At 54.2% G+C, this 27,947-nt stretch overlaps 1 protein-coding gene across 1 annotated transcript; it reads right to left on the reverse strand.

The window, feature by feature from the left end:
• On the reverse strand, window positions 1-27,920 carry Slc7a5 (solute carrier family 7 member 5). Its single transcript, XM_032887750.1, has 10 exons — window positions 27,321-27,920; window positions 15,606-15,743; window positions 7,586-7,691; window positions 6,707-6,751; window positions 6,072-6,195; window positions 5,492-5,595; window positions 5,063-5,159; window positions 4,177-4,326; window positions 2,857-3,034; window positions 1-1,921 (listed from the first exon to the last, which is right to left on the reverse strand). Exons 1-10 carry the CDS (start codon window positions 27,859-27,861, stop codon window positions 1,866-1,868), a joined length of 1,539 nt encoding a protein of 512 aa, XP_032743641.1. The 5' UTR covers window positions 27,862-27,920; the 3' UTR covers window positions 1-1,865.
• Between the last annotated feature and the right edge of the window lie 27 nt (window positions 27,921-27,947).

A 27,947-nucleotide genomic window follows, 5' to 3' on the forward strand; every position in this document is an offset into this window, starting at 1 on the left:
TTAGAATTCCAATAGCTTTAAAAAAAAAAACAAACAAACCATCCCCCCAATCAAAAAGCCTCACAAACCAGCGACCCTTGCACCCCACCCCCAGTCTAATGTAACAGGCTAGCCATTAATACAATAGTAAAAGACATTACAACCACAGCACTAAGTCCAGTGGCACAGCAGGTGGACCCAGTGTGGTGGGAACACCACCGTACCCAGCACTGGACACTGACCACTGAAAAGGGCCAGGCAGGGGTATCCCACAGGGCAGTGATGTGTCAGGACAAAACCAAATGCAAAGCACTGGGCCGAATGGCTGTGGCTGTGGCTTGATTTAAAAACAAAAACCTACAGATGGGCGTCCTCAGGACATCAGAATAGGAATGACAGGGCCTTCTCAGAGGGCCTGGGTCAGCACCATGAACGTGGACCAAGACTCCCCCTGCCCTTTGAACCCAGGCTGTGTCTGGGGACCTGGGTTCACATCTCTGGGAGAGCCTTCTAGGGGCACTCCGACCTTGACCTCTGCCTCCTCACCCCAACACAAGGGAACCCCAGGAGACGTCAGGGTGGCCACTATGTAAGAACTGCACAGTAGCCACTCCAGTTGACACCCCCTCAGGGAGGCCACGCTCTGAGGCAATGGCAGGGCCAGCGGGGGATTCTCATGCCCTCAAGTCCTTCAGTCAGATCAGCTGCTTCAGTGGATGTGCTGCTGGACTCAACCGTCTCCCCGGAACAGACTGGTCCCACACAGGAGGGACAGCAGCACGTAGCCAGCAGTTTTCACGCTCAGGGAGCTGGAGTGGTCACGCCACACAGGTGGCAGAGAGCAGAAGGGTAGTTGGTGCCTATTCTTTTGAACAGTGGCCCCGGGGGCTGAGGGGGGACGGTGGTGACTTGACAGAGAGCTGCTAGCAGTCTCAGGAATTATGGAGGTGGACAGAGGTGTGTGGGTGGGAGCCCCATGGTGCCGGTCTGGTTCTAGGAGAGCTGGGGTGGGACAGGGAGTAAGACCCAGAGCAGTGCCCTTGAATGTGTAGAGCCAGCTTGTGTGCACAGGAGCACATGGCCCCGCAGTTGACAGTTGGTGGCCAAGTGCCACTAGGGTTATGGCTGCAGAGGTCTTTCATTTGGAGCCAGGGGAAGGGGAATCACCAGGACTTCAGAGTGGTCAGACCGGAGCTCTGCATTTACAATGGAACAAATGACCCACAGGGGAGCTCTGCCTCGTGGGTCAGGTTGGGGTTTCATCTCTAGGACAGACCCAGAAAACTCAAACCCAAGCTAGCACATTCATCGTCCGTCTGTCAGTGCAAGTCCACAGTGGAAAAGGTGATGTTTGAGTCTCAGTAGTTCTTCTGACTTGGTGACAGTGATGTGGTCCCCTCCAGCCACAATGTGCTACTGAACGAACAACAGTCGGAGAAGAGCTGTGGCCCGCAGTTCCCACTCAGAGCCGGACTGTTCGGCCACACCATCTCCTGCTCTTTGCTACCCTGTTTTGTCAAAAAATAATCATCTCGGTAGTGTAAACTTGACCCAAATGAACGCTACAAAAACAAAACAAAAAATCATAGGGGAGAAAGCCCAGATGTGGCAGTCCCCAAAGTCAGAAAGACCAGGCCTCAGGCCACAGCACACCTCACAGTGGCTGCTATGTATGCATGGATGGTCACCGTCTGGGACCAAATTCGTACCAGGTTTCTTTCACGGCCACTGTGGACACCTGACCTTTGAGGGACAGCGGATGGTGTTAAGATAGTTAGTGGTGCTCACTGGAGCTGTGGGGATGATGGGCCTGGACGCTGCTTTTCCAAAGGTGAGTTGTCTGGAGCAGTCACAGTGCACTCTCCCGCGGCACCCAGGACGCGTGGCTAAGTCTCCTGAGGAACCACCTGCATCAGCTTCTGGCAGAGCACGGTCACGGAGACTGTAGGGAGAGGACAGGAGTGAGCAGAGTGGAGGGCCGGGCAGGAGCGGCAGGCCAGCTCCTCCTGTCCCACCTCTCTCACCAGCCCTTTTAGCCCTTTTGAAATTTCAAGCGATGGGGCTGGACACGGTGAACACAGGTCCTAAGCTAACTGGAATCAGCCTGACCTGGGTACCTCAGATACAACTTTTCCAGGCTCTAGATCTTGTCAGGCCACTGTGTCTAAGCTAGTGTCCAGAAGTGGGGTTTTGCCAGTTGGCAAGGGCAGCTGGCCACAGAATGCCTGCTAAGACCAGCGACGGTGGTACCCAACTACGCTCTGTAATTCTGTTCCTCTCAATGGGAGCCCGCGCTATACTGGTGTGCAAACCCTTGGCCAGCACCACAAAGCCCAAAGCCAAGCATGATCTCTTGGTCTGTAGGGTGTGCGGGGACAGGTCTGACGACACCTCACCCCATCACTCCTGCCCTGGCTGGCGTGGGTGGTGGCGTGGGTGGTGGCGTGGGTGGTGTGGGTGGCGGTGTGGGTGGTGGTGTGGGTGGTGGCGTGGGTGGTGGTGTGGGTGGCGGTGTGGGTGGTGGTGTGGGTGGCGGCATGGGTGGTGGTGTGGGTGGCGGCGTGGGTGGTAGTGTGGGTGGCGGTGTGGGTGGCGGCGTGGGTGGGTGGTGTGGGTGGTGGCGGTGAGGTGGTGGTGTGGGTGGTGGCGTGGGTGGTGGTGTGGGTGGTGGTGTGGGTGGTGGGTGGTGTGGGTGGTGGGTGGTGGTGTGGTGGTGGTGGGTGGTGGCGTGGTGGTGGCGTGGGGCGGCGTGGGTGGCGGCGTGGTGGCGGTGTGGGTGGCGTGGGTGGCGGCGTGGGTGGCGGCGTGGGTGGCGGCGTGGGTGGCGGTGTGGGTGGTGGCGTGGGTGGCGGTGTGGGTGGCGGCGTGTACACTTACAGATGACCTGCAGGATCCATTTGGGCTTGTTTTTCCACCACACACCAAAGAAGTAGACAGGCAGCCCGCTGAGGATGATGGCGAAGCCAATGCCGCACTCCAGGGGTGTCTTCCAGAAGGACACGGCGATGAGGAAGAGGCAGGCCAGGATAAAGAACACCGGGAGGGCCAGATTCACCTGGGACAGGAGGGAGACATGTTGGCCACCAAGCTCTCCTTCCCACATGTCCATGGCTCGTGGACGCAGTGGAAAGCTCCTACCTACCGCCCTGTGGCCTCAGGCCATCACTTCTTTTGGGCCTGCCGAGCCACACCTCCCTCCACGTTTGCCTCTGCCTTCCAGTGCCTTAACTGCCTCCAGCTGCTGCCTTGCCTCGTTCAATCTTGCTCTGACGCCAGCACACAATGCTGAGCATCTAAGCACCCAAAACTGACCTGGTTTAGACAGGAATGAAAACAGCCACCCTGGCTTCTCTGGAGGCTTCCACAGGGCAGCAGTAGGCTCTGCAGCCCCCACACCAGACACGGAAACCCTGGCTGGAATACCCACCCATGGCTGCCCAAGGGAGGAGCGGCAGGTTGACCTTTCTGGGAAAACCCTGGCAACCCACCAACAAGCAAGGAGTCCTGCCTTCTCAGAGGACCCTTTGTGAATACGAATGCTCACCCCAAAGCCACAGCCTGTTAACCAGCCCAAGCAGACAGGCTCCTGGCAGGGCAGGCTAACCCCTGAATAACCCAACAGGCAGAGCTGGGCTCAGGCCAGACTGCTGTCCAGGATCCCTCTGTCTCAAAAATGGACTCCCACTGTGGGAAAGAGCCTCACGAGAATAGACTCTAGCTATGCGCCCAGGAGATGAGGCCACAGTTATCTGTGAGCTCTCCATGGACCAGTTGTGGGCGGTCTGACCTCTGTCCCCACAGCCTAGAGGACTGAGTTTAACAAGCCAGCATAGTTGGGTCTCCCACTAACTAGCCACCAGGCTCCTTGTTATTAGTGGAGACCACTGAGTACAGGCAGCGAGAAGGTGTGACTGGGTCAGCCTTGTGCCCAAGGAGAACATGCTGGCTAACAGAAGCTCCTGGCCATCAGCCACCATAAGTCAGCTGTCTTGGGACAACTCTGGCACTTGCTCTGACTCCAGCAGATCAGCCTTCGATGAACCCTTCTTATGGGACAGGCTCCCTTGTTTGCCAAGGAGAGATGGAGGCAGGACAGGGCAGGACCAGAGGCTGTGCCACTCCAGGACGGTTTGGATGCAGCCCTTGCCTCTGAGAATGAGACCTTGGCACTGAGCAGGGACAGCACCCAACGCTCACCTTGATGGGACGCTCCAGCTCAGGCTTCTTGAAGCGGAGCCACATCATGCCGATGATGGCCAGGGCCACACACAGCCAGTTGAAGAAGCTGAAGAAATTGATGATGGAGAAGATGTCTCTGGAGAAGGCGTACATCAGGGTCATGACACACTGAAACCAAAGACAGAGCCGGGTGAGCCTGGCAGGGCAGTGCCTGCTGATGTGGGAGCTGCCGGAGGCCACCGGGCAGCCGACTGCCAGCTCCGCCAGTGTGTGGCTGAGCACATCGGTTTGCCATTGCTTTAAGAAGTGACTGCTGTGACCGTGTGTGAGGTCCTGGGATACAAAGAGAGGGACAATGGGAACCATGAGGCGCCTGCCCTTAGCACCTCCTGTGGCCTCCCGTGCCAGAAGTGACCAAATATCCATTGGGGACCCTCCAACAAAGCGCAGTGTACAGTCACTGCACACGCCACCATCAAAAGCAAGCTCAAAGTGATGCTGACTGTGTTTCCTGAGGAATCCGAATTAAGGGAGTGTGAAACAGTAAACGTTTCTTGTTTAGGCTTTCTGGGGTCAAGGCGACTGTTTTGTTACACCGCAGGAGAGAACTAACAACTCAGACAGCAGCACAGGCTGACTTGAGTGGCATGGCGGGAGCAGACGTGCTGTCTGACAGACGCTCCTGCTGGGCAGGGATTCACTTCAGCACTTGATGACTGACTGTTATCTCTTTAGAACCACAATGGAGTTCTGAACTTAAAAATCTGGTGCTGTACTGCAGTCCGGTGCATCCTGGTAGCCATGTGCATGATACACAGTTCCCGACTACGTACTGCGCTGGGCACAGACAGAGGGGGCCCTGAGTGGTGAGGACAGACCGGGCACCACTACGCGGCAGACTCACCGTGAACACCAGTGACGGCACCGGTGTCAGAAGCTGTGGGTGGATCATGGAGAGGATGGAAGGCAGGTGGCCCTCCCTGGATCCCACGAAGAACAGTCTGTGGACGGAGCAGCGGGCAGTCAGCCCTGGCCCCACCGCCCAGACTCAGAAGGGAGCCGCCTGCAGCTAGGGAGGGTTGTCAGCTACTGGGAGGGGCTTAGCCTTTTCCCCGGCATAGGACTCAATGTCCTTGACCTCTTGGACAGAAACCTGGGGCTGTCCCTCACTTCCAGCCCCCCGTGATATGACCTAACTAGCAGAGGCTCAGAACAGTTCCCCTGTTCCTCGGCCATCAAGTATCCAACAGCAGCTGTCTGTCAGGAATAAGCAGACAGCTTACAAAGTTCCTGAGACACCAGCATTTCTTCCAAGGGGCTGTCAAGCACCTACCTTGAGGACGTGAACAGAGACCCATTGACAGAGCCAAAGCAGGACAAGCCCACGAAGACAGGAATGATCCAGGACATGACTCCCAGGTGGTAGTTCCCAAAATCCTGGACAGACACAACACAGGGTGAGCGCTCGACTACAGTGGTGCACAGACAGGACCTCAATTCTGGCCCCTGGAGCAGCTTAGTGACTCAGCCCTTAATCTCCGGCCTCTACAATACATGGCCACTGTTCAGAGTTAGGGTCTGCACTGAGAGGGAACACACAGTGACTCACAGCAGGCCATCCCCAAGTCTTGCTGTAGGGCACACATAAGGTACACTGACCCCCTTCCCATGGGATCTAGGGTAAATCTTTAACAGGGCTTCCTTACTGATGGCTGTGTCACATCTGCCAAAGGCCTGGTGTGCCAGGTATTTATAAACCACGAGCTTAGAATCAACATCTGAATAAATAAAGCTAGACAGCACTGCCTCTCCACTGTGGTCCCCTTTAGTGGACACCAATGATAACCTCTAGACTCCCCAGGTAGGGTAAGGCTTGGGCACAGGCCTCTGAGAAGCTGATAGGGGAGTCTTACCACAGCCACGGCTTCAGATGTCAGCATCTGGTTGGTAGACAGGGTAGTGAAGTAGGCCAGGTTTGTCAGCACATAGACCAGGGTGACAATGGGCAAGGAGATGATGATGGCCAGGGGGAGGTTCCTAGGAAGACAGGCAGAGACGTCAGTGTGATCCAGGACTTAGGGCTGGACCCCGGGGAGAGGAGCCAGGCTCCTGCCCTCTACAAGTGGCTCCAAGTCTGGGCCTCACTTATGGGCAAACATTGGGATGCACATGGTTGATGCAGCCACTGGACCTGGGTAGTTGTGCACAGTTGAAGCACAGCTCACACTACCATCCTCAAATACCGAGCATCTTTTCGGTGGCTCTGAGGGCTGAAGAGGAGTCAAGACTGCCCAATGTGAGCACCCATGGCCTTACCTACAAGCTGCATATCCCAGACAAATCCCCCCTCCAGATGGTGTCCAGGGCCGAGAGCCACAGCTGCCCCTCTCTGGCCTAGAACCAACCCTATCCCTACGACGTCCTGCTGCAGGCCCGACACAGCTTTCCGCAGAAATAGGAGGGCGGGTCAACAGACTCTTACAGTGGGTGGTTTCTCCCTGCCATGCCAAGACAGAATGAATTATGTCTCAGCCATTTCTGTACATACCTGTAGGGGTTGATCATCTCCTCCGTGACAAAATTCAGATAGTTCCTAGAAATCAGGCAATAGTATGTCATCTTATTGTACACAGTCATCGAGGGAAAACCAATGCAAACAAAACCCTGGGCTGCCCTTTGTAGGTGCAGCATTTGAATGAGATCAGCCCCTTAGGCTTATATATTTGCATGCTCAGTCCCCAGCTGGCGGGCTATCAGGGAAGGATTGGGAGATGGGGCTTTGTTGGATTGGGTGTGGCTTTTGTGCCACTAGGGTGGGACACATGAGGCCCAGCCTGTCTCTGCCTGCCTGCTTACAGATCAGGATGTAAACTCCTCAGCTACTGCTTCAACACCACGCTCCCAGCCATGACGATAATGGACTCATCCTCTGAAACTGTAAGCTCGCAACTAAATGCTTTCTTCCATAAGAATTGCCATGGTCATGGTGTCTCTCTACAGAAGCAGCAGAATGCTAAGATAGTAGGGGACAGGGAAATCCTCTGTGGCCCCCAGGGACCTCACTGTTGACAGCAGCTAGGCAGTGAGCGCCCGCACTTGGGGCTAGCTATTCACTCTGCTCTGTCCTCTGCCCAGTCTATCTGAGGCGAGCACACAGTCCATCCTGTTATACCGCTCTGTCTGGCTTCATCCCAAGGCTCTTTCTATACAGCTGTTGTAAAAGCAGAGGCCAGGCTCCATCCTATGGACTTCAGATAGGACCCAGCTCTCCCTGCCTGTTCCGTAAAGGTCGTGACTTTGCAGCTCTTCGAGATGATCCTGTGTTCTGTCCCACCCACTAGATCAGCCCTGTATGGTCAGAGCACAGAGATTCTGAGTGCAGCAGCACCAGGTGTTCCCAGGCCAACTCAGATGTTCCAGAACTTACCATCCTCCGTAGGCGAAGAGGCCACTGTACAATGCCAACACAATGTTCCCCACGTCCAGATTGGTGCCTTCAAAGGACAACTTCTGGTGCAGGTTGGACGAATCACCTACAATCCATTTAAGAGAACAAAACTGGTTAGAGGATCTGGACAGAGGTTCCACTAGAGTTCTGGAGTGTTTCTGTACCACACTGAAGCTTGGAATGCAGCAGCTACTGCCGCAGACTGACTGACCCGCAGAGCCATCTGACCCCACCCCTACACCCTCCAGCCACTTAGAGGATTATGGCTGCCTAGAAACCCACGAGACCTTTGCAGACTGAGGTCAGGGCACGGCTGGGAGGGATCAGCTCCAGAGCCTCTGCTGACACTGGGCTGTATGCTCATATGTGGCATGCAGGCAGTGCCATTAGCCTTCAGCCACATGGAGATGTCGCTTGACACCTTGGCCCCCTGCTATGAAGCTCAGAAGACCCTGTCCAGGGCTATGAGGAATTAGGTGGGAAGAACTCAGGCCAGACCTGTGCCATCCCAAGTGTGTGAGTAGATACACCCAAAGAGGAGGACCGGGAGAACTGACGGAGCAGGGCGCCCGGAGACAGCCTGCCTGGCTGAGGACACTTCACACACCCTCTGCTTGTGTCCACCACTCAGATGACCACACAGCCCACACTCCAGGCAGTGTTCTTTCTGAGAATTTTCTAGAGCTAGTGGCTATCAGAGTAGAGTCTAAGGGTGGTCAATGGGCTGCTAGGATGTTCTTCCTGAGGCTTGGTCACCTTATCTGTAGAATGGGCCCATTTCATCGAGCCTGTAAAAGTCTGATACTTAAAGATGCAAGACTGGGAACCAGCAAGGTGGGTGGCTAGTTCTCCACAGACTCAGGTCACCTCCCTGTGGGGACAACAGAATTAAGGAGCCTTGGAACTGGAGACAGTGTGCTTCCCTGAAAGGGAGCTGTTTATAGTTGTGGCTATTGAGGCTGCACAGGGCCTGGCCAGGTCTGCTTAAGACATCATCAGGCCGGCTACCCTGGGGCGAGGCCTGCCTGATTCATACTCCTAGGTCAGAGTCAACAAAGACCCTGTAATGGAGGTCTGCACAGAACGTCTTTCAGCCCTGTGCCAGGGTCTGACTAAGAAGGAAGCCTGGACCAGTTGTTTCACAGTCTTCTGCATGTTTGGAATGTCCCATGATTTGGTTCCAAATCTGAGCTAAGGATGTCCTGGGCTCCCCACCGACCTCAGGTTAGGCCCGATCTTCTAAGAAGAGTAGTACCCACATGCCCATCTGTCTAGGTCCTGGTCACAGGGGAGTCAGAAGCAGGCTTGTGGTGAGCAGTGCAGGGCAGCTCAGGACAGGGCACCTTCAGAAGCGCTTTGGTGGAGTCTCCCACAAGGCAGGGCACGCCCCTCATACTCTGCAGTGGAATGTTTTGGAACAAGGAGAACCTTTACATGCACAGGGCCTAACCCACACATCTCTGCTCCGGGCAGCACTTCTCCCGTAAGTTGGGAAACCGAGGTACAGATCAAACCAAGGCAGTACATGAGGAGGATCTGTCAGGCTGTGAGAAGCAAAGCTGACTCTTCACCAGGCTGGGACCTTTAAGGGATGGGGATGAATAATGAATACCAATGAATAGTGACCAGAACCCACTCTGAGTCAACAGACAGCCTTAGCCTGGAGTCCACACCTCCTTTGTAACACAACCTCAGTGTAGCTGAGAACAGAACAGCAGCTTGGGACTGTGTGAGGATTCCGAGTCAGAAGGAGATGTGTTCAGCCCCGAGGCCTGCGTAACACTTCAGTGTTTGCCCTGTGGCCACCACCAGACTTGGATCATGACGTGAGTGCAGCCGTCACCCAAGATGATGGTGTGGAGCCAAGCACCTGGCAGAGCAGCACGCCCAGGTCTGCCTCACATCCTGAAACACCCCTGAAAGAACAGCAGCTGCTGTGACAAGGTGCCAGGTTGAGAATCTCAGTGGCTCTATTCCCAGGAGCACACGAGGCAGGGGCTGTCCTTTGGGGACCTTAGTACTGCAGGAGACCTCTGGAGGAGAGTGATATCAGGGTGCACCGAGAAACAACACCCAGATAGTGAAGTCTAGTACAGTGGGCAGGAGGCCTGCTTTCTATCCAGTCTGGGGATGGCAAGAGGGTTGGTTCAATCCCTCAGCAGATGGTTCGCTGCCAGAGACTCAGGGTTTGGACCAGAATACCAACTCTGCCGCTGCCCTTTCCCCACTGAGGATGGAGGTGAGGACTAAAGTCCAGATGTGTGTCAGGGCTTATGGCATTCAGCCTGGGCTGCAGCAGAGCCCTGGCGTTTGGTGACTGTGTCTGTGCTGGACACTGGTCCAGGACTGGAGGCCAGAGCTTCCCTGGGTATCTGACTAAACAACTTTGTCTCCACAGGCACCATGGAATAGACAGTACATCTGCTGTCTGGATTCCCCTGAGCTGATCCCAGGCTGGACTGACTCACAGGTGACCCACAGTGCCCTGTCACCCTTTGACACCAGCTCTACCTTGGGTGGCTTGAGGGTGTGAGGGAATAGCCGTATCCACAGTCTGATCTGTATTAGGCAGCTAGCTCCCTTGTGCTGGACGAGTGGCTTAGAAAGAAGTGAGACAGGCACCTTGCAGGGAGCGGGACAAGTCTGGGACTTAGATGTAACTGCCTCACCTCGAAGCCTTGGGTTGTCACAAATCTAGGTAGGGGTGGGGTAAGTAGCGGGGTTCTAGTGGCAGAGACCAGAGGTGCAGCTCAGTGTACATGGCGTGAGCTCCACTGTTCAGGGAATCACTGCCAGGCTCAAAGCCGACTTCCCCTGGCCTGTTGTCAGTCAGGCCTGATCTACGCCCACACGGCTTCAGGCACGGGACAATGGGCTAAGTGAGGGTTCACTAACTAACAATGGCAGACGCAGGGCAGACAAGCTTACAGTGTTAATGGCACAGGTTGGTTGGGACCAGACAATTCCAACATGCTATGGCCTTTGGAGCACCGCTGCCCTTCCTCTGGGCTTGTGTACTGTCTCAGAGCCCCTTCTCCCACTCTGGCCATGTCAGGTGGGGCCTGGTTGGCAGGCCTCCCATTCCTCAGCCATAAAACACTTCTCTCTACAGGGCTCACGGACTGCTGTGAGAAGCTATGTATAAGTAGAGACCTCAGCAGGGTGCAGCCCTAAAACCACACATCAGAGTTCTCAGGGGAGCAGGGGTGGATGGGGTGGGAATGCTCAAGGCCCAGGGAAGAGGACTTTAGGGAAGTGTCCCAAAGACACCTGTCATACAGTGTGGCCATGGAACCTATTCAGAGGAAAGGAGGCTGCCGAAGTGCCCTGCCTGTCTTCCTGTCCCTCCCTGACAGAGGCTTGTGTGGAGGCACACGAATGCTGAGGACAGGCATGCTGGGAATGAAGACAGATTTGAACTCCTTCCTACCTGCAGGACGTGGCCAGACTTGCAGCCCAACTTAAGAGTACAGAGGCTCAAGGCTGGTGTGTCCTGGAAATGCCAGGGCCCCAGGCAAGCTGGTAAGCAGGAGAAACCTAAGGTATTGTGATCCTGTGGGGCCAACTGTATTTCACCCAACCCACAGTTCCCTACAGCCAACCTCACCCCAGGGGCAGGGCTGCACTGAGCCTACTTTCTGTCTTCCTACAGGCTCCGGGGCTATGTGCTTCTCAGCTAACTGTGGGCCTGCCAGTTTTCTGCAGACACCCATTTATCTGCAGAGGTAGCTTCTGCAGATAAAACACTGCCAGGTGGCACAATTGTGAATTAATGGGCTCCAGACCCAACAAGGATCCCAGTCAGACACAGGAAACAGATGAGGTGCCCACAAGAAGATGGAGATCATGTGGCCTCTGCTCTGGGGGTTCCAGGAGGGGCATTTCTGTCACCATGGCACCTGTGTGGAGGACTCACCAGGTCTGGCATACATCTTGAGGAACTGTGTTGAACCTCTGGGCTATGTACAGCCAGTCCTAGTATGACTGAAGCTTGAGATGCTAGGCCACAATAATCCATACCCTAAGTCCCCCAGTGGAGCTGAGGCCAGCCTGGGGCACCCCTCCAAAGACAGCTCTAGAGGGAGATGAAGAGTTGACATCCTCCTCCCCTAACATGTCCCCAGGCTTCCCCAGGGTGGGTTTGGAGGCTCCAGGCTTCCCCAGGGTGGGTTTGGAGGCTCCAGGCTTCCCCAGAGTGGGTTTGGAGGCTCCAGGCTGTCGATGCTACTTCCTTGGCAGAGCAGTTGAATGAAGTGCTACAGCCTTGACTCCAGTGTGCCTGCACACAGACACAGAGCCCCTAAGGGAAGTGACAGGGGCTTCTGATGAGGCTCTGATGTTCTTGTGTGAGGAGACCCCAGGGGAGGACTCCCCGCCCAGTGAGAACACAGGAGGAACCATGAATGAACGGGGCAGCTCTTAGCCACTCCTCCTACACCTGAACTCGAAGAGTGCCAGCGAGCTGGTCACCTTGCCCGCCATTCCAGATCTTGTCTACCAGCTTTCCCCATAACAGGACACAGCACTGACCTCAGTACTCTAGCACAGCACCGTAACCCTGCACTGTGCCCACGCCCATGGTTACAGTAGGACCTAGCCCCGCCCATGAGCTACAGGATCCAGGACACGACATCTCACCTAATCCTAGGGCACCTCACTAAGTGACAAGTGAACATCATTTTGAAGCTGATGAAACATGGGACAGGTCTAGTCTCTTGAGCCAAGTGTGGGCCACTGTCACCTATGACAGAGGACACAGCTAACTGAGGAGTCCACTTGTAGCTGTTGGCCCACGCAGTGTATGTGGTGGCGTGTCCTCTCTCCATGATCCCTGGCAGAGCAGAGCAGGTGACCACTCACTCAAGCTCAGGCCAATGAAGTCTGCCTCGTACTGTACGGAGGGTGTCAGCCATCAAAGCCCTCTCCTGGGCAGTCAATGTGGGAGAAAGGTGAAGGCATTATGGGATACCAGCATCAGCAACCCTTACAACCTGTGATGGTCTTAGGACGTTCATTTATTCTGCTGCTGTGAGGTTCAACCCAAGAAGAACCACAAAAGAGCTACTTTGTGTTCTCTGATGACCCGGGACAATTAACAGACACAGACAAGAACCTTCCAGAGTCCTCTCCCACGCCTGGCCTTGAGAGGAAGGCCTGGTGCCCACTCGTGTTTTGGAACAGTCTGACCTCGAGTCACAGCTCCTTCAGAGTACTGTTGGCAAGGGGCCAACTGACTAGACAGGGACACAGAGTGTCAAGGGCCGTGGAGTCCCTGCCCAACATGTCTATCACTTGTCTCTCTTATTTCAGGTCCTCTGGGCTCACTGCTGCCAACTCACCCACTCCCACTCACAAGTCCAGTCACAGCTAGTCAGATCAAAAGCCAGTCTAGGCACTGTCTGCAGTTATGAAAACACTGGACCAAGTGCTGACATCTTGTGAGGTCAGCAACAGGCTGAGTTTTCCCCGGCCATCTAGGTACCAGGGGCAGCCAAAGTGCCTCCCTACTTGAGGAGAAGGGGTGCTTAGGAGTGCTTTCAAGGCTTGGGTCTGAGCCTAATCTAGCTCTCTGCAAGCCCTGTGGGTAGCTGATATTCTCACAGTGACATACGCTCTGGACTACAGGGCCTGTCTTCTCCCCATCGCACATGAGGGGCTGCAGAGAGTCTGTGGAAGGCTGGCAGGGTAGAGTGAGTGACCCTCACAACAGGCAAACCTCCTTCCTGCATAAGAAAATAGCCAATGAGGAAGCTGCTTTGAGTCACGTGGAAATGGCCAACATGATCCTAGACCCACATTAAAGCAAGCTCACGCACATGACCAGAGCCAGGGCCTCTGCCTTCAAGGACTTGGCAATCACCACAGTCCTCTAAGGACTTTACGCCCAGTGGGAAATGAGAGTAGGCAAGTACTCAGGAGAGAGGGGCCAGCATTCCCACACTGTGTCCTTCACAAGTCAAGGCATCCATCTGGGTAACAGATACCATCACCCCCCCCCCAACCCACACAGGAATTTTGCTGCCACTGCATAGAGTCCTGGAGCTCAGAAAGGAACTGCTGGGGGCGTAGGGCGTGCTTGCCAGCCACCAGAATTATAAACACATTGTGCATTCAAGCCTGACAAAAGCCCCGCTGTCCCCTACTCCAGTTTGTTCTTATTAACAGCAAATTCGGGTACTAGACTCCTCACCGTATGTCAGCACCACAGCCAAATGAGGTCCTTGTCAGCACTTCTACCTCCAGCCTCGTACTGTGCAGTGTGATGGGCTGTGAGCACAGAATATGATCCCTCCTGCCCAAAAGACAGGTCTGGACCACTCTCTGGAATAAAGTGTTTCCCTGGCAGCTGGCCACCACTTCTGTGTCTGCGGCCTTGCCTACCAGAGCATGTGGAAAGGTCCTGAATGGAATCCCTAAAGCTCTAGGAGAACAGCAACGGCCTCAGGTCACTCTGCTGCTGGCCTCCAGGTGGGCAGTTCACAAGCCTGGGACAATCCCTGCCAGCCATTCTTGAGGGACTGGCCCCAGCTCTGGAAGCACCACCCAGGCCACGTTCCAGGATTTCCATCCCCTCAGGCACAGTGGTAAATGGTTCCAGTAACATACAGACACTGTACAGATGGACAAGGCCGCAGGGGGATGTGGAGTTTTTGCAGACACTGCCCACCCCTGAGGGCAGGTCCCACACCTCAGGCTTCCCCAAGCACCTGTGCATCCTTGATCCTAGGCTGGCTCAAGTCTGTGGAGTGAGACTCCACAGAAGAGGGAAGACAGAGAAACAACTGGACTGTACCACTGTAGACAGTGGACAACCATCCCATTCACATCCACTCAGTCCAGTCAGGAGGCCTTTAGCACAGTCCAGAGATCGGTGTGGAAGGAAGGTAAGGTCATGGTCTCCTCTACCTAGGTATTTGGAACTTAGACACACAGAAAGGTCAGAAAGGGAGGCCGACCTCAGCCAAAGCCCAACTCCACACCGGGTCTGCGCGCATCTGTGAAATGGAGAATTAGGTCCCTGCTGCCTCGGCCTCGGGGCAACACCAGGACCAGGGCCTCCTCTGCAGTTCCTGGTGACGGACGCTGAGCACTGGCGGCTGCTGTGCTCTGGCTCAGCCGGAGCAATGCCTTAAGCTCTCCGCGGGAACAGTGGGCCACACACTATAACTCTCAGGCAGGCGCTCAGACAACTCCGATCCATTCTTCCTTTGGGGCACTACAGGGACTGAGACAAACGCGAAGGAGGAATTGCAAGCAGGGCTCTGGACTGGGCCTGAGCTGCAGGGCCTCCGCTTCAGTGCAGCCCATGAAGGATGGATGACAGACATGGCTGTGTATCGGGACTTGCAGGCAGCTGTCAGAGCATCACACATGGCGTGTGGAGCACACAGCGCACATCTTGTGTATACATGCCTCCTCCCTTTCCCTGTTCCCAGCGGCCTCACAAGGCAGCCAGAGAAAGAGACCCAGAGGTCCAGATGACCTCCCCAAACTCATACAACGTGTGGACAAAGTCCAGGCGGTTTGAACCTGATGCTCCTGATGCTGTGCTCCTCATGGGGGGTGGGGGGGTGTTGAATGACAGGGTGACCGGCCGACATCATGCCGCCCCCGCCTCCCAGGCCTGATGCCTGGACACACAGGCATGAGAATCAGCAAGAGGGAATCACTACTAGACAAGAAACACCAAGAAACTTCTGGATAAGAGCCAGAGGCCTAAGAACCCCATACTCATCTCAGAACGGTCAGTCCCGGGAGAGCACCTCACACAGGGGACGGACGCACTGTGCTGGGTGAGGCCCTGTCAGATGGAAGCTCCGACCCCCGACTTCCTGCACAGAGAGATGGACAGACACTTGGGACTCCCCAGAGGCCTGCGCACTAGCTGGGGACAAAGCTTTAAGGTTTGTATACACTCTCTGGCCTTCAGTTTCTTGTACCATTCACCCTCCCAGAGGCGAAGGAGCAGGCAGAAGGTCCCGCATGCCGATGGGCTCACCTTGTCCTATGTCCTTTCCCATCTGGATGAAGCCGAGCAGGATGATGAGGGCCAGGGCCAGCAGTTTGGCAGCCGCAAAGGCATCCTGCACACGGGTAGCAGCCTTCACACTGTAGCAGTTCACAGCCGTGAGTAGCACTGTGGGGAAGGACACAGAGACAGAGAGAGAGAGCAAATCGTGAGTCCCCACAGGGCAGCAGATCCAGTCGGGGCACAGGGAAGGTCAGGTGCTGGCTGGGATCCCACAGAGGCAAAGCCTGCCTGCCTCCCCGTGGGCTCTGACTTTCTGGGACTTGTTTTGATAAAGCTAGCCAGGGTCAAAGGTTAGAAACACCAATTCTTCAAAGGGCCTGCTCCTGGCTGCCCTGGATAGCCTGCAGCCAATTTTTTTATAGCCATGGTCTCACTCTGTAGCCCAGGCTGGGCTCAAACTCAAGCTCCTCCTGTCAAAACCTTCTGAGTGCCAGGATGACAAGCCTGCACCACAAGGCCCAGCTCTTTTTACCTGGCCTTTGTGACACAAGGTTTCACTCCATGGGCATTGAAGTCTGGACCATCCACTCCAGCTTCCTGAGTGCTAGGATTAGACATGTGCCACTATGCCGGCTAAGGTTTCCTTGTGTCTCAGTGATCTCTGCCTCCTTAGGGACTCCCATCACAGCCCCTCCATCTGTTGTTGCCTCTGTGGAAGTGCAGACTGACTCAACTGAAATTCAAACAGCCTGGAGGATGGCCCCAATCCTGAGACAGCACATGCTAGGGTTGAACACAGCACTATAAGGTGACCTCTCCTCAAAGACAACCTTCCATGGGGTTGGTGAAAGCAAGTGAGGGAGGCGTCTTGTCTATGTGAATCTGGTAAGCCAAGAGGGGAACAATGGGACGAGGTGGGCACAGGCTGCAGGTCAGAACCGATGGGAACAGGTGGGAACAGATGGGAACAGGTGTTCTCACATGCTGCTCCAAGTGGGCTCGGGCAAACAGAAACATGTCCCACTGCACTGCCATTTAACCAGCATATATTGAACATGAAACCACAGGTGATATTTTGCAGACATCTGAGCAACTGGACCACACATCGTGAAGGCAGGGCCTCAGGGACCCAGCAGGGCTGCAGACAAGCGATTAAGACAGGGCTGCCTGGTCCCCTAAGGAGCCCCCAGACCTTGGCAAGAGTTTGTCTGTGGAGTGAGGAGCTGGGTTTCAGCACTGTACTCTATGTAAACATAAATGAAAGCACTTCAAAACCAGTGAGCACACCTACCTCGCCACCTCGGTAGCTGCTAGGTCCCCATAGTCGAGCCCCCAGCTTCCTCAGCTCCGGCCCCAAGAGAACTAGAGAAGCCTCTATACCCAACTCTGGGGGAGGAAGAGGTTCCTGGCTTGCCTTGGTCAAACATTAACCAGTACAGCACGCAGCCTGAGAGGCCCCAGACTACCAGAATCCGTCTTCTCCAGAATATGGGGGGAGAAGCTCACTGCTTCCCTAATGAGCAACTCCCACAAAAGCTATGCCGACTCAGGCCTCACAGACGCCAGGCAGCATTTTCCCCAGCCAGACTAATTATATGTCATTCTGCAGTTTGGGGAATAGACCGCAAAGACAGAAATCTACATTAATTATCTGGACATGGCCAACTTCAGATGGAAGGGAAACAGGAAGGCTCCCTGGTGCTGGGGGACGGAGGCTACAGCAGTTGCTTTACTTCCAGGAAGTCAGAGCGCTCATTTGCACTGAGTCACCTCTCTCTCTCTCTCTCTCTCTCTCTCTCTCTCTCTCTCTCTCTCTCTCTCTCTCTCTAGTTCCGGCTGATGTAACACTGGCTGGGACTATACTCAGAGAATGCTCCGTTGCTGCTGCTGCTGCTGCTGCTGCTGCTGCTGCTGCTGCTGCTGCTGCTGCTGCTGCAGTGACTTGCTTGAAAATTCCCAGGTCTCCCAGAGAGGAGACTGTGGGATGCACGTGGCCCTGAGATGCTCCCCCAGCAGCCTTCGTCCCTTGCCCCACAGATCCCTAATCTGACAGCCTTCCTTACACAGTCCTACATTTCCTTTAAGGTGCGATGACAAAGAAACCCGAGCAGCCAAGCTTCTCTTGAGCCGGCACTCTCACACGCCAGCTTCTGAGTGCAAGAGGCTGGCAGATTGCATCACTGGTAAGATCCCACTTGGCTGTGGCGAGCCAGCCGGCAGGAGGGGTGTGGCCAAGCCCAAAGCCTACCGCCTCAGCCTTGGCAGCTGTGGTCTCTGGTTTCTGGACTCTAAAGGGAAAGTATGACACAGCCCTAGGCTCCAGAAAATGTGCCTCTGCTGAGTCGCCCTGTATGAGGTGTCCCTCTGAACCTCTAAGGAAGGGAGCAGTACATTGAATCACTATCCCTGCTGTCCCAGTGGGCCCCTCTGCTACTCCAACACCCGCCCTTTCTGGGCCAAGCCAGCTTCTCCCCAGTCAAAAATAGGCCTGAGACAAGACTCTAGGCCAAGTAGACAGAGGAGGGCCAGCACGGGCCTTGGCATTCAGGGTTGAGCTCTTCCTAGCTGCTGACTTCTCTTCTGACATTAGAATAAGACGGAACAAAAGGGACTCTATACTTTCATGTCTCTTATAAAGGAGCCAGAGCAGGTGGTGAAGCGGTAATGCTCACTGACTCGGGAACAAGTGAACAAGGGAGTATTATCCCCCACAACCCCATTTTTAAAACCACACAATCTGAAATAAATGAATGAATTCATCTGGGTCCAGGGGCTGCTGGCCTTCTTGAGACACTGTCACGAGAGGCGGTCAGAAGACTGACCGGAAGGAACCTCAGCTCCCTACCCAGACAATCTGCCGCCTTGCCACTCTTTCCCCACCAGAGACCAAGGCAGTAGGATTGTGCTGTAACCTACTCCTGTTCTTATGCAGCCCTGTGATAAGGGTATACGCATGGTCACAGCATAGGAGGTGAAAGCTGGTCCTTTTGGGGGTTCCCCACATGACACCAATAGATAAATGTGGCTATCAACAGCTGGGCCCGTGAGATAAAGCCCAGAGCCTCATATTGGGTGCAGATAGGTGTGCAGGTCGGGCCCTCGGCCCACAGGCCTAATGACACAAGGTTAGTTCTTATCCCTAGCTGCATGGGGACTCAGGGACACTCAGGAACACTTGGCTTGGCACAGGGCTCTACAGCCCACACTTTACAGAGTGCTAGAGAGACCCTTTACTGTCCGACTGGGTCAGCAAAACACAGTGCTCCAACCATGGAAGAAGCCCTAGGCTCAACCTGACACCACCCGCCCCATGGCTGAGCAAGCATCTGTCACCAGAATCTCTTCCCTAAAGGGCCACACTTGGGGCAAAGATGGCTGCCAAGGAACTGCTGCCTCACTATAATGGGCAGGTAGTAGAAATTCGTGTGGCTGGTGCTGCTTATACTCTCCCAACAGTACCAAGTCTCCTAGGGCTCGTGGAGCAGGGTAGAGGAAGTGGCTGGTGGCTTCACTGGTTCCAGGAAGCAAGGCTGGGCTGGTCCCCCAGGGTACACCTATCCCTGGCCCAGCAACTGGATGAAGGCCCGAGCATGGGTTGGCTCAGACCTGGGACCCTGTCTTGGAAGTGATCCTGGCTCCATTTGAATTGAGTCTGTTAGCACACACAGGGACCTGAGACAAGTGGGTGGTCCCACTGATGGGCTCAGGACTTCCTATGTCAGCAGTACTTCCTGACTCCTTAAAGTCTAGGTGTTTCCAGTTCCCCACTCAAGTCTCCCAGGTAGAACCCAAAAGATCCCCAGTGAACCTCTCTGTGCAGGCTCAAGGTCTACCTTGCAATAACCAGGTGGGAATGTCCAGTGGTCAGTCACCCCAGTACTCACCCTAGCCCGACTCCCCAGGTGCGGGTAAAAACACCCATCCCCCGCCAATCACTGGCACTCCCGCCTACCCAGACCAGTCCAAAAGTGCTGAGCCTCTGAGGTCAGCAAGCCCCCATGTGCTGGGGCCATTAGCACAGTTGCCCACTCAGATACAATGAGTGGTTTCTCTAGAATCCCTTTCCTGGGCTTCTGTGAATGCAAGTGGCCACACAAGTCAGGAAACCTGCAGGGTGTGATCCAACTCCAGCATAGGAGGATGTCACTCTGATGGGCTCATCCCCAAGTCTCCGCAGAGAAACACTGCTGCTGTTTTTAAATTCGGGACAGATTTTTTTTTTTTTTTTTTAGCTGTCCCAGAACTCACTCTGTAGACCACACTGGCCTCAAACTCGAGCACATACCACCACACCTGGTGTCTTCAAAGTCCTATGGTGCCTCCTCCTCAGACTCAGGTCTATATTGGTTCTTTGTCTACACTGGATCTCTCGCTCAGTGCAGGGTGGGACTCAGGCCTCATAACCACTGAGCACCAGTCAACCACAGACAGTTCCGGGGGTGCAGATGTCAGTGACTGTTCACTCTGACCTGGTACATCCTTTCAACAGGCAGAAAACATCAGCTTAGCCAGCTGAAACACCAGGGCTGGAGGGATGGCTCAGTGGCTAAGAGCACTGACCGCTCTTCCAGAGGTCCTGAGTTCAACTCCCAGCAACCACATGGTGGCTCACAACCCCCTCTTCTGGTGTCTGAAGACAGCTACAGGGTACTCATATACATGAAATACATAAATCTTTAAAAAAAAAAAAAAGCCCAAGTCCTGGGCTGACAAAAACATCCACTCACAAAAACACCTACTCACCCCAAGCAACTTTCCAAGACTTCTGAAGCGAGTTCCCTGAAGACAGTGGTCAAGGGTTCCTGGTAACTCCAAAAGGCTGCCTTGCCCCCTCCCCTCTCCCCAGGATATCTGATACCTCTAAGCCTCTGCTCCCACTCTGCAGAACCACCACCAACATTGGCTTATACCCCACACCAGGAGCTTTGTGATCCCCTACTGATCTGACTGCTGTGGTGTTGGTATCCTAAGCTCTGAGAGTGATAAGGGTTCCTCATCACAGCTCAGTACAGACTCTCACACATGCACACACGGCAGTACAATTCCCTCATCAGTGAAGTGTTCAAGAGTAAGTAAGTAAGACTTGCGCCACCATACAGCAGTTCCTGGGGAAGGAGGACACCCAGATCTCTAGGTCCCCAGCCAGCCACAGGACTAACCTTGATGTCCCTAAAACATCATTAGAGTAGTCTAGCTGTAAGGGGGGAGGGGCAGTATACGTTCCAGAGTATTTGAAGTATGAACTGTAGATCATAGCAAACACAATAAACTTGCTGATTGGAGTGCTTTCAGGCCTCACCAGGGCACAACTTTTTGTGTGTGTGTGTGTGTGTGTGTGGGTGTGTGTGTGTGTGTGTGTCGGGGAGGGGGCGGGAGTGGGGTGGGGTAGGGCAGGATTTAGTGGCACACACAGCTGTTAGTAACAGACTCCAAGGCCTCTCCATCTCAATCAGGTCCAGCAGGTGCAGTGAGAAAAGCCAGGATTCCCTGGATTAGGGGAGTTGCCAGGAGACGAGGCCTAGCAACTCAGGACACCCCTCAGGTGCTCCCTCAGCAGGGGTGCACTCTACAGCCTCCGCCATACCTAGTGTGGTGGGAACTATCAACCCCAACCTGCCCTGGGGGCTCAAAGCTCGAGAGACAGAGTCAAGAGCTGGTTCAGGCCACCTCTGTGAACTTGAATCCTCCCACACAGCTGGGGCTAACGAGGTCCAAGGGAACCCAGTAAAGCCTCCCAACCCTTCCACTCCTGCAGCCCGAGCTGGTGGCATGATCAGAAACGTAAGCTGAAGGCAGGCCCCTTACTGACTCCAAGCAGCTGCCGCACCGTAAGTTCTCAGCAATGACTTACGCTGGCCAGCCCCAAGGTCAGGGTGACTCAGTGTGGATCAGGTTGCACACACAGGCTCCAGAAGTGGGATGGGAAATCCTGCTAATTCTTTACATAGTAGCATATCCTGGCAAAGGGGAAGAGTGGGCACGGCATGGAAAAATGTCCAGCCAAGGGCTGGTCTGACGGCTGGTGCTCAGGAATGAGACATCTCAGGCTGCCAGGAAAAGCAACAGTTCAGAACACCGAGAATGACAGGGGCTGCAGAAGGAACAAATGTGTCTAGGAAGTGTATCAGAGGCTGGCATGTAAGACTGGTTGCAGGCAGAACGGACGAGGCCTCGGACAGGGAGCGCTGTTTTTGAGGCTGCTCCTCACAGCCAACAATCCACAAGGCCCTGGGATCAGTCATGCTGGCTGGGGGGTGCTGAGTCTGCTGCTCCCTAAGCCTGTGGCACCCCTGTAACATCCCAGAGGTGGACAGATGGAAAGATGGGGGCTGCCTGTCTTAAGCTCACCATAGTGGAGATTGTGACAGGAAGATAAAAGGTGACTGGACAGCTCCCTATGAACCCCATCCAAGGAGGAGCCTTTCCTCAGGAATCTAAATGCTGATGAACCTCTGAGCAGCCGGAGTCCCTACCCTAGCAGACCAGACTCCTGGATGGAGTGACCAAGTCACCACATACCCTAGAACTTGCTGCATAGCCTACTCCTGCCTCAGTTTCCCTTGCTATGAAACACGGAAAGGATCACATTGACTTCAAAGGCTAAACTGGAGGAAATATGCAAAAGGCGCTCCCCCACCTGTGTCTCAGGGCCTGAGACTGTGGCTGCACAGGGTCACTATGGCGACCATTTCTGGACAGAGATCCTGGACATGCTATGGATTACCCAGCAGTCTGTAATCCTTGCCCATCACCCGGCTAAAGGCAGGACTAGAAATATATAAGATGCCTGCTCTATTTCCCAGCTGCCTGGTCAAAGCTTCTGTGGTCCACTCATGTCTGGGGCCCCGGGTCCTGTGACTGGGTGTTGCCTGCTCCATGTGCCGGTGTGTATGTGCTTTCCAGGTCTAGCTGGAAAAGACAATTTCAGTGCTAGTTACAAAGCTGTACTGAGCTCATGGTTCCAGACACCGGGGCCACAGCAATACCAGAGCCTTTGCCTCAGCTCAGCCACAGCAGCCACAGTGCTCAGAGACTCCAACTACTCCTGCGGGGCCTGGGGTCTATAGCAGAGGCAGCCCAGGGGACAGAAACCAGCAGGGGACTTGAAGAGAGGGGACAAAAAAGCCCCCCACACCGGCCCTGCTCCCCCATCTTCTCTAGTGGCTACTCAGCTGACCCACTGACCTTCAGGTCAGCAGAGCTTGGCCAGGCAAGGGCCATCAGTCACTTAGGCAGGGCGGGCCAAGCAGGAGTCTACATGTCTTCACGCAGACCCCATCCACCGCTGGTGTCCCACGCCTATACTTCAGGAGGGGAGACGGCGAGTACCCTTCCATTTCCTTCCCCCTCCTTCCAGCCTCTTCTCCATGCAGAAGTGAGCTGTGGGGCTGCTCCTTAGTAAGAGAGAGCAGGTCCACCACCAGGCAGAGTACAGAAGACGACATATATCTGTGACCGGCTCTGTGCTATCCACTAAATAAAGCTCTCTGCTAACACCCAGGCAGGATGGACCCCCATTTTACAGAATTATACAGGTGGAACACAATACCCCTGATCTGACACTGGGTGGGAACTATTTCAGGCCACAGGTCTCCAGGCACATGCTAGCTAAGAATGTCTAAGACCCTGCTGGACTCATTCTGTGGAGAGTACAGAGTAGTGACTTTCCTGGCACTGAGGAGCCCAGGCCAGCCAGCCCCTACCTCTCCTGAGAGGTGGAGAAGAGTCCTCAGCCACCTGAGACCAGACTTCAGCAGGCAGGGGTCCCATTCTCCACCCAGGACAGGATGCACCTTCATTAGGTGTTTTAGGCTGGTCAGCAGGCCTCATCCTTCACACTCACAAGTCCGGAGAGGTGACACGGGTAGCACTGGTCACCACCCAGAGCCTGGGCTTTGTTCCCAAGTCTAAGCTGCTACATTCCTGTGCATCTCAGCACGGGCAGCAGTGGCCTGTGAGATTAGATAAATCCCAGCTCAGACAGAATCTCAGCTCTAGTTTCTAAGATTCTGTAACAAGACAAATCCAGGTACTGAGTGTCCTGAGTCGCTTTTCTGTCAACCTGACACAAACTAGAGTAACTCGGGAAGAGGGACTCTTAATTGAGAAAATACCTGAGAAGAACTGCCTGAAGGGACTAAGTCTACAGCGCGTTTTCTAGGTGAGGGTCCACCTCACTGTGGGTAGTGCCAGCATGGGTGGGCAGGTGGTCCTGGATACCATTAAAGAGGCAGGCCGAGCAAGCCATGAGGAGCAAACTGGTAAGCAGCATCCTTCGCAGCTTCTGCACCAGCTCCTGCCTCCAAGTTCTTGCCCTGACTGCTCTGGATGATGGACTACAAGCTGCAAGGTGAAGTAAAACCCTTTCCCAAGTTTGTTTTTGGTCATGGTGTTTATCACAGTAGTAGAAATATGAGTTCAAGACCAGTCTGCTTTACAAAGTGAGTTCTAGGACAGCCAGGACTACACAGAGAAGAAGTCTTGTTTCAAAAACAGAACAAAACAAAAACCAAGCCGCATACTGTGGCTCACAAAGGCCCATGGCCACCCAGAACAATATGGCAAGCATTGTTAAAGCATTTGATAAAGTCCTCTGGTCTTTATCAAAGCCTCCCCTCCGGGTTGCCTACATCAGGCCTGAGGTCAGAGGGAGCGATCCAGACTCACTGTGAGGTAGATGGCATCTACCTCCACTATCAGTGGGTTTGCTCAGGTGGATGCCAAGTTACTTCCCAATCCAGTCTTTTTTTTTTTTTTTTTTTTTGGTTCTTTTTTTCGGAGCTGGGGACCGAACCCAGGGCCTTGCACTTCCTAGGCAAGCGCTCTACCACTGAGCTAAATCCCCAACCCCCCAATCCAGTCTTAACTGGGTGAGGGACACTTGTGGAGAGATGAGCAGAGGACTCCAGAAGCCTCAACTCACAGAAACCAGACCTCTGCCCTAAAACCTGACTCTCGGTGCTTCCTCAGGGCCTTTCCCATGGCATAGAAGCCAGAGAACACTATGTTCCCCAGAAGTGCCCTGGAGAAAGAACAAGGCACTCACTGACACACAGAAACTCCCTCCTCAGAGTACAAACCTCTGAGAGCCAACACCGAGGCCTTAAGAGACTTTGAAGCTCTACTGAACCCCAGGAGCCTCCTGGGGTTCTCCTCCTGCCCTGTCAAGCCAGCTCCCTTTCTGGAGTCTACCTCTTTCAAGGAGGTACAGATGAGGCTCTCCTGTAGAAGCTTATCTTGATGTTACTGAGAACTCTTGTTCCAACTAGAAGCTGGTTGCGTATGTTCCTGTGGTTCAGAGAAACAGAGCTGTCCACTGATGATCACATGAGCAGAAAGATAATGGACAGATCTTACCCTGATACTCAGAATTTGGGCCAGGGTGTGACCTTTCTAGAACTTACCAGCAGCTTCTACCTACAGCAACCACAAAAGATTGTAAAAAGGCTACTTAAGGCATTTTGAAAAACCCTATATCATGGGGTTGGAGAGATAAATCAATGGTTAAAAGCACTGGATGCTCCTCCAGAGGACCAGGGTTCAAACCTCAGCACCCACATAGTAGCTCACAACTGTCTATAACTCCAGTGACTCTGACTCTGGCCTCCACAGGCAATCTACACAGGTCAGGTGGTACAGACACACATGCAGGCAAAGCACTCATACACACATTTTTAATTTAAAACAAACAAACAAAAAGCCCACCAAAGCCTCTGCATCACAAGTCTGAGAGCCCGACCTGCTGCAGATCCTGCGGGAGGCGCCTGCTTACCTGTTCTCAAATCGTGGACACCCCAAATGTTGCTAAGCCTGTTGGGAGCTTTCCTGAAGAGCTGAGACATGCTGTCCCCTTAGGTTTTCAAACAGATGTCCATTGAGATCAACTGGGACTTTACCAATTAGCTGCCAGGTGACAGGAGCGTGGATCTCATGCTTGACCCTCACGTATCTACATAGCTGGATATTTACACAATTATACGTTTGTGTTATTACTTTTCTTTTTTTCAAATAAGAAGACATCTGGGCCAGTGAGATGGCTCAGTGGATAAAATTGCTTGCTGTCAAACATGAAGATCTGAGTTCCATCCCAGGAACTCACATGGTGGAAGGAAGAACTAACTCCTATAACTGCCCTCTGACCTCCACTAGTGTGCAAAATAAATAAAACATTGAAAAATTTAAAAGAAAGAATATTTGCAAGCTCTCCGTGCTGCCTGCCTCCTGTGGGCAAACACTGCTTCCCACATGTCACTAGCACCTGCAGAAGTCAGAAACCAGCTTTCCAGAACTATCTTGGCAAGAGTGTGGGCTCTTTAAAGATAGCCATGCCAGCCTGGCACCTTGGTGTTCACTCTTACTCCCTGCACTTGGGAGGCAGAGGCGAGTTGCAGACCAGCCAGGGATGTGTAGCAAGAGCCTGTCTCAAAACCAAACAAACCAACAGAAAACCTTAATACCCATGACGTTCCCTATGTGGCCTAAAGGTCAAGTCATCCCATCAATAAGGAGAACTGGACAGTTAAGATTCTGAGTATGCAAGTGCAGTAGTCACTGTCCCCTTTGAAGCCAGGCTTTCCCCGGCCAGCCCACTGCTTTTGCTGACCAACTGTGGCTTTGACCATTCCTATACATGAACCAAGCAAATAGGAAACCTTACAGGTCATCACCCAGTCAGTCTCCCATCAGCACTACAGAGCAGAGTGGGTGGTCCCAGAATTTAAGGGCACACCCAGCTGTGACTGATAACAAGAGACAGTCTCATGGCCAAAGCCAAAATAGGCACCGGCCGGCATCGGGCAGTGGCTCCAGTGCTAACAGCAGCCCCCTACTTTCATGGCTCTCAACCCAAGACGGTTAAGTCTAGCCCTGCCACGCTGTCGCCCTCTTTATGTGCACCGTCAACACAGCTCCTAAAGCAAACAAAGAAACCTGTCTTAGCTGCCTGAACCCATCTGTAATTTTGAAAGTAGCACGATTTTACAGGTTGCTCTCCACCACCAAATCATGCGGCATTTGCTTAAACGATCATTTTTCCCAGTCCTGAAAAATCACATAACTGTTTTTAGAAAGCAGTCAATCCGTCTCGGGTCCTGTAAGGACAACATTCAACAGCTGTTACCTGCCACATCTTGGGACCCCCAAGCCCACCCACACGGACTGTCTTCAGTTTCAGAGCCTTTACAGGATTCTGCTACTCATCCCAAACGAGCAAGGAGCCGTCACTACCACACACAATTTTATTACTACTGTTTTTTTATGAGTCAGCCCATGCACTAATTCCTGATAGGCCGGTTTTAAGAACGTAAGTGATTTTTTTTTTAACTGCAATTTCCCTCTTAGCAACCAGTCAGCAATTGAAGCTGAAACAGGAAACTGGCACATCAGTCACTCCACGTGGTGCTTTGCTGGAGGCAAGGAGTATTGCTCTCACCCAGGACAGGGTAGACCTCTCGTATCTTACGGATTCATGTCGGGAAGCGGGATGCCCGTCACGGAGACACAGCCGTGACCCACTGAGGTCTCGCGAGGGCTGCCCCGAAAGTGTAGACACTATGGATGGATTAAAGAAACGCACGTGGGTTCTGAGACCTGTGACTTTAGCCTGGAACTGCCGGGATAGTCCAGAGATGGACAGATGGAGGGATGCTGGGATGGGTGTTGCCCAGCAGTAAACACAGAAAGACCTTGACTCTCGCTCACCCCGCCCCGCCCAGCCCCGCCCAGCCCGGACCCCCTACTTACGCACGCAGAGGCAGGCCACGAGCTTGGCAGCCTCCTCCGGCACGGGACAAGTGGGAAAGACCGGCTTGAGCAGGTATGTGGCGAAGACCAGCGCCACGATGTACTGTGAGGAGGGCCGAATGATGAGCAGCTCGATCCAGAGCTTGAGGAAGGCGGGCAGCGAGCCGTAGACCTCTAGCATGTAGGCATAGTCGCCGCCTGACTTTGAGATGGTAGTGCCCAGCTCCGCGTAGCACAGTGCGCCTACGATGGAGAAGACGCCACACACAGCCCACACCACAAGCGACAGTCCGGGCGAGCCGGCTTCCTTGAGCACGCCGGTGGGCGTCACGAAGATGCCCGAGCCGATGATGGTGCCCACTATGATGGCCACACCATTGATCAGTGTGATATTGCGCTGCAGGGTCACGCCTTCGCCCTCGGGGTCCGCGCCGTCCCCGCGCCGCGCCTCCAGCATCTTCTCCCGCGCCTGCCGCTCCTCCTCCGTCGCCGCCGTCGCGGGGGCCGCAACCGCGCGCCGCTTTGCGCCCGCGACCGCCATGCTCTCGACGTTCCCGGCTCGGCCTGGATACCGGGCGTGCGCGCGGCCGAGCCGCTCTCCGCGTATAGAGAAATGCGTCTGCGCCC

The sequence above is a fragment of the Rattus rattus genome, chromosome 17, assembly GCF_011064425.1.
Source record: "Rattus rattus isolate New Zealand chromosome 17, Rrattus_CSIRO_v1, whole genome shotgun sequence".
NCBI classification, from domain to species: Eukaryota; Metazoa; Chordata; class Mammalia; order Rodentia; family Muridae; genus Rattus; species Rattus rattus.